At 38.3% G+C, this 6,915-nt stretch overlaps 1 protein-coding gene across 1 annotated transcript; it reads left to right on the top strand.

Moving 5' to 3' along the window:
• Positions 1-2,938: 2,938 nt before the first annotated feature.
• On the top strand, positions 2,939-3,496 carry LOC102032434 (interferon alpha-2-like). Its single transcript, XM_005420883.2, has one exon. The coding sequence runs from the start codon at positions 2,942-2,944 to the stop codon at positions 3,494-3,496; it is 555 nt and encodes a 184-aa protein (XP_005420940.1). The 5' UTR covers positions 2,939-2,941.
• Positions 3,497-6,915: the final 3,419 nt, after the last annotated feature.

Genomic DNA, 6,915 nt, shown 5'->3' on the forward strand with positions numbered 1-6,915 from the left:
ATTTAATTCTAGCTTAGAGTGGTTGGTCTGTGCTTCACCCACAGGCAGAGAAATAAACAATTTGTACTGCAGCTTCATATCACTCAGTTACTCCTTCCAGTCATTACTTTTAATGAATAGTTTGTTCCTGAATGAAGCAGTGCAGGTAGATGATTAGAGGAGATTGGTCCTGTATCATGCAATGTCACTACTATGCTTTGCTCAGTGCAATAATCAGGAAACTGTCTGACTGTGGAGGAACAATTTGTTGTTACTAGACAAACACAGACAAAAAAACCAAACAGAAACCAACCCCTTGTGGTGGACTAAGTCAAGTGTAACTGTTCTCAGAGAAAGTGTAGACAACATGTTAAGACAGACAAGAGAATAAGACACCTGGGCCTACCCAATCTTCTTAAGAAACAGGGAAGAGACCATCTTCTATTTTTTCCTCTGTGACACTCAGTATGGTGTCCTCAGATCTTCACTGAGAAGGAAACCTGGACAAAAATATTTTGCAAGAGGAAAGAAATAACTTTTGTGTCTGGGAGATATAATAAATATGATGAAGTTTATCTGTTTATATCACTAGAAGGATTAAACTCATATAATGATTATAGTTTTGGAAAAATACTTGTGTATAATTAATGGAAATTGTTGTAACATTAGGGAATAATTTTCCTGAAGTACATATGTTTTATACTGATTTCTGATGCACTTCTGTTTTCCAAAGTAATAAATATTCCCAGTAAGTGGAAACATTTCATCTCATGTTACACTTTTTCATCCCACTCTGGTTGATGTTACTCTTTGTTGTCATAGGTGATAGGGGATGCATTTTTCCTTACACTGGCAGTACATCCAGTCCAAGTTTGCTTAAGCAGCTTTTTAAAGCCTCCCAAATACCTACACGCTGAACATGAAGGAAGCTCTAAAACAGTATCATCAATCTGCTTGGAGTGACTACCAGACTGGGAATGAAGCCAACCACATAGCAGTGGGTGCAACAACAGAGCAAAAATACTGTAGGAAGGAGGCCTAGAGCCATGAGATGTGTCACAAAGGAATGAATGACTGGTCAGCACGGCTTGCTGAGGGGGTGGCAGGTCATCAGGAGGATTGTAGCTGACCCTTACTGCTGCACTTGGCCAGGTGAAAAAGGGAGTGACACCAAGGTGTCCCTATTGTGTTGTGTTCCACTCTTGCACAAGACCCAGGGTTTAGTAATCTCTCTCTGTACCCTTCATTAACATCTAAGCTGGCTGCACCCTCCCTACATTCATGCTGGCAGTTACCGTATTTGGCTGCAGTCTCACATTCACTTCTCCCACATGTATAAACTGGTGCTTGAAATCCTTCATGGCAGAGGATGAGAACATGAGTGCCTTGCAGACAAGTCAGTGGGCTTGCTCCTCTCTCCTCCCCAGAGCAGGGACACCTCTTGGCAAGATTTGATGCCCAGCTGTGTCAGAGTACACCTGGGAACACTTGCATATAGCACTGTACACTTTTTTCATATCTAGTAAATCTATCTCTGGAAATCCAACAAGAAGTTGTAACTTAAATAACTGAACTATTTGTGAATCTGGGTTTGAAAGTTCTTTCCAAGTCAACCAGACTGTGTTGAATCCTTGAACTGCGCAATTTGTGACTGTGATCACAACTGAGACCAGACCACATTTACAGTGTAACCCACACCATTGATGTCTCTGGGATCTCATTGAATGTGACTGGACTAAGAGTGACAAATTGGTTCTAATCAGCTGCACCTAGCCCCTCTGTTCTCTGGAGACCACCTGGGAACCAAGGGGATTTATTTTCTGCCAGTCTTCTGTACTTTTTATACAAAAAATACACAGCCAGGTCTCAGACTAAAAAAACAGTTTATCTGACCTCTTAATCCAGACAGTATGACTTACAGCCTTTCTAATCACATATATATTCGCAGGAGACAGGGGGGACAACAGAATGGCAGTTTAAGATTAGCTTTCACAAAAATCAAAAATGGGCCAGCTATCCCAAAGTACTGTGATAGTCATAACTGCCTCTGTTACATGGCATGGGAAAGCAAACAGTTGAATTGTACTTTTTGTCCTCCCTATTCATTCTCTTCCCAGTTATTGTCAGAATTCAGACTTGTTCTTAATTGGCATTGATATTAATTATTGCTCAGTTACTCATATGAGGGAAAAAGAGTATTTCATTCAAGTACCTAACTTCTTCCCATGCTAGTGTGTTTGTATTTGCAAGGCATTTATTGTGTCTAAGTGAGATCAAGGGTTCATTTAATTAGCAGTGTTTACGTATCACGACCCACATATTAGTACATAGTTTTATACAAACACACACACACAGACACACACACACAGACACACACACATATTCTAATGATATGCATCCATAAGAAATAAAAGCGAGGAGACATAAAACATTTTTTCCTGAAAGAACATAGGTAGAGAAAGCTTAATGGAAGCTTGGAAGTATAAATCATACTATAGGAGACAAGATGACAGTAGTACTCACCAGGTCCCTGAACAATCATTGAAAATTTACTTTATTTCAGCATATTCTTCTACTCCAAGAATATTAAGAAAACAAGTGTTTCTGTAATTCCCTATTTTGAATTCTCATTAGACATCCTACAGAATTTTAGTAGTAAAGAGAAAAAATAATCTGACATATATATAAATATTCTAATACCCATCTGAAAAAAAAACAAAGTAGCAACACAAAACAAAAAAAAGACTATGAAGTCATAAAGCAGAAAATGAAAGTGCTGCAGAAGCATGCACAGGGGGGAAAACCTTAAAAACCAACAAATGATGAAAGAAAACTTCTCCTACAGAATAATTAAATGTCAAGATTTTGAAGAAATGGGAGTCTACAAATAACTTCAAAGCAACCAGCATAGCACTCAGAATTTATTCACAAGAAAGGAGGAACATTAGAGCTTGTCCTTATCATGAATACTTTTGGCTTGATCCAAATTGGCCTCATACTGTCAAGCACCACCATCACCTCCAGTCTTCAGTGCAACCACCTCCCTCTGCAGCAAAGAAAAGTGATCGAGAACAGCCTGCAACTCTTGGATAAAATGGGAAAAGAGTTTCCCCAACAATGTCTGAGAGAGAAAATGTCCTTCAGGTTTCCTACAAAGGTTCTGCAGCCCAGGCAGAAAGAGACTGTTGGAGTTGCCATTGAAGAGATCTTCCAATATATCTTCTACATCTTTAGCAAAAATCTGACTCTAGCTGCTTGGGATCGAACAGTACTGGATCAGTTCCAAAACACAATTTATCTGCAAATTGAGCAATTGGAGGCATGTGTAATCAAAAAACACACCCAACACTGCTGGAGTAAAGAACTCAGCAGGCTGAAATTGAAAAAGTACTTCCAAAAAATAGACTGCTTTCTTAAAGATAAACAACACGACCTGTGCTCTTGGGAGATCAGCCGCGCAGAAATGAGGAGATGTCTCCAACTGATTGATAAGGTGACAAGGAAGCTTAAAAACTAAGGTACAAAGATTTTAACATCACATAATTTATAAAATGAATAATCAAATATTATAAATAACATTTATTATTTGTTCTATGATCTCTCTTGTGGCAGTGCTCTAGTTAATTTTTATTGTATTTAAATTATGCTTCTGAAATTTAATTTTGCAAATGTAATGGATTATTCAATGAAATTTAATTTGTTTCATTAGTAAGTAAGCTGTCTAAGCTATAAATTAATCCATAAGAATTTTCAGTGAGGGTTACTCCCTAGGAATATATTGCAGCCTTTGACACATAGTGACATCTTATGGTGTTTTCTGCTGAGAAAACATGCAGCTACCTTCCATCTCTATTTCACCTACAATTAGAGAATCACATAATTGTGAATGAACTACACATCCCACGCCTTACAGGAATTGCTAGATTTGTACTGATGCAGACTGCATCGAAGATAAAGTAGTACACTGCTTATTTAAGTGATCCTGACTTAGGTTGAGAATATGCATTTTTCTGAGAGTTGGTATCCTCTTTTCCAGGCAAGTAACTTTTTTTACATTTGAGTAATTCTAACATTTGCTTTGTTCAAAGACGTAAAATAATTCTAGAAAGATTTGTCTACATAATACATTTTTTTGCAGTAGTTATGGCTTTTGAAGCAACTTCCCAATTGGACAGTGTTACTTTTAATTGAAATATATTGCCTCTAACTGTTTGGGGGCAAGGGTTTCATTCCTTCCTGCAGTGTTTCCAATTCACTTTAATTATTTGAAGTAACTTTCTGTGTAAAAGTATCCTAAAGCCACATCTGTCTGTGGCACATTCTGCTTGCTCATGGGTATTTTCATCCTGGCTACCGCAACCTCAAACATCACGGCCCAGTGCTGTGCTTTATTGCTGCATGAAATATGCCTCTTTCCCTTTGCTCTCAAATGGAACCATATAGATGTGTAGCCCTCCAATTAATTTCCCTTCCAAACCACACAGCCTTCAGTAATAATTACAATATAATCAAATTCCCTAAAACAGCTTGCAATAAAACTGGGCCTGGATTTACCCTTGGGAAACTGTCCCTGGATAACTCCATTTCAAACAGTGTGCTTTTCTTAATCATTTGCTGTGAGGGGAACAGAGGCATATCAAGTCTCTTTTACCCAAAGAATAGAGTTAAAAATTTCATAAAACCCCAAAAACTTTTTTAAAAACCCAAACAAACATCTATCTGTGGCCACCCTGCTGTACATTTGGGACAGGCTTCTGGATCTGGCATAATGAAGCAGAGGAGAGGGCATATCTGTGGATCCCATAAGAGGGTGGTCTTAGTCCTGGAGGGTTGAAATTGCCAGAGTTGTTCTCTAAAGAACAGCTTTGGAGCTTTTCCTGATCTCCAGCCATTCCAAAAAGTATTGAAAGGGAAGATTATAAAAAGTGTATCCAGGCAGAAAAACTGACTGGAATGAACAGCAGTGATGGTGCACGGTGCTGCAGGTGTCACATCTATGACACAGCTCTCTTTTGCAGGGTGTCCATACTCTCTATCATCTCATTGATGCAAGGTAAAGAAGAGATGACAGACACAGATCTCATGGATAAAGCTGAAATACCAGAAATAAAAGCAGCTAGCAACTTCACCATGATTAAGAACAACAAAAAAGACCAAAAAACCAGAGTAAATTATCATTTTTCCACCCGGTAACACCCTGCCACAATGTTACAACAAAATATGTATTTCTTTGCTTCATAACTAACAGCACTTAAAATGGACTCACCCTGGGACTGTTTCAAATCTCATTTCTGTTGCTTGTTTGTTCTTTGTACTTCTTCAAACCTGTACAATAAAATTACATTCAGCTTACTTACCCTTCTAGTTCTGATGTCCTGGGGTGGCTATTGCAATGCATAAAACTGTAATTGAAATGGTCTTACTATTACAGAAATTTGGAAATAGCATGAAATATTTTTCAGCTGCTCTCTTGTCAGGGATTCCAGTTTTTATTGCCTAACTTGTCTGCAATGGGAATATGTTCATTTATGGCCCACTAATTATTCAGAAACTTTTGTATCATTAAGTTTTCTTTTTAATTCATAGCTGTCCTTAAAAATCTCCTGATCAAATAAAAATCTGTTTTGATGTATTTCAATCAACACAGTACTTTGCAGTGCGGGCATAAATCAGAATGGACACTAGAGGGCAAAGTGAAATTAGAGACAAATGTAAGAATTTTAGGTGAATGTATATGTGTTTTGGCAAGACAGTGTTTCAGGTCTTTATGAGCGTGCCTATCAATAAAGTGCTATTGGTCCACAGAATGGAACTGAAAGAAAAATTAACTATTCTTGAAAAAACAAGATCTCAGAGGTGATGGACAGGAGCTCATAAAGAAACACTTGATTTCAATTACTTTTTGGCTGGCTGTGAGGCAACAGAAATTATTTGTGTTGAGACAATATCTAGAAGACATTTAAATGTGGGGACCATGGAATAGTCATAGTCATGGAACAAATAAAAAGGAAAAAGAAAATTGCAAGCCAATATGCCTTTGTTTAATTCTTACTTTCAAGAAAGGTAAGGATTTTTAAGAGTGAGGTAAGAAAGATGGAGATTCAGAAGACCTTTCTCCTCATCTTGCCCTTGTAACATTTTGGAGTAATACATATTTCATTGCCATTGTGTTACCAGGGGAGCTGTGCATTATGCCCCCAGCTAGCTGAAACCCTCTGGTATTTCTTCCAGTTAGTATTTTTCTAGAAGTTAGATGAGGCAAATATGTTACATTGTTTTCAAATGGAAATTAATAAAACAGTAAATGTGAAGTCTCATATCCCCATGGAAAATTTAGCATAGATGAAACAAAATCCTTCCAAGAAGAGACTGATTGTAAGCCAAGAAGCTTCATAAATTTTTCCACAAGGCTCACACACCAGTGCTGTGCAGCACAGGTCCCAGTCACAGCCTGGCTGTTCTCATGGCTAGTCTCACAGCACCCTGTTTATCAGTGTTGTGCTGGACTTAGCTGTGTTGCACTTTCTGAGACACTAAAAATGGCAAGTTTTCATCGATGCAGAGTTAGTTTTCTGGCATAGATTTATGGGGCTGGGGTCAAAAGCCTTGTCTTCCACATGAAATTTAAGAACAGCTACAGCGGAACTGAAGAATGCTTATTCCAGACTTTATTTTGGAAAAAATTGTTCACAAAGCTCAGTCAACTATCAACTACAGCTGTTCAGAGCACTTTGACCACGGATTTGGCTTGTTCCATCAGCTCTGACTTAATTTTTGAATTGTGGAAATAAAAAAAGCAAACCCAAACCAGAAGAAAATCCCAAAACAGGACAAAAGCCTGTGGAAATAACTCTCCAAACAATCACCCAGGATTAGCCCTTGATACTTGTCCTTCAGATCAGCCCTGGGGAAGTTAAAGGGGGGGCTGTGGTGGAG

Source organism: Geospiza fortis, unplaced genomic scaffold, assembly GCF_000277835.1.
Source record: "Geospiza fortis unplaced genomic scaffold, GeoFor_1.0 scaffold12, whole genome shotgun sequence".
In the NCBI taxonomy this organism is placed as follows: domain Eukaryota; kingdom Metazoa; phylum Chordata; class Aves; order Passeriformes; family Thraupidae; genus Geospiza; species Geospiza fortis.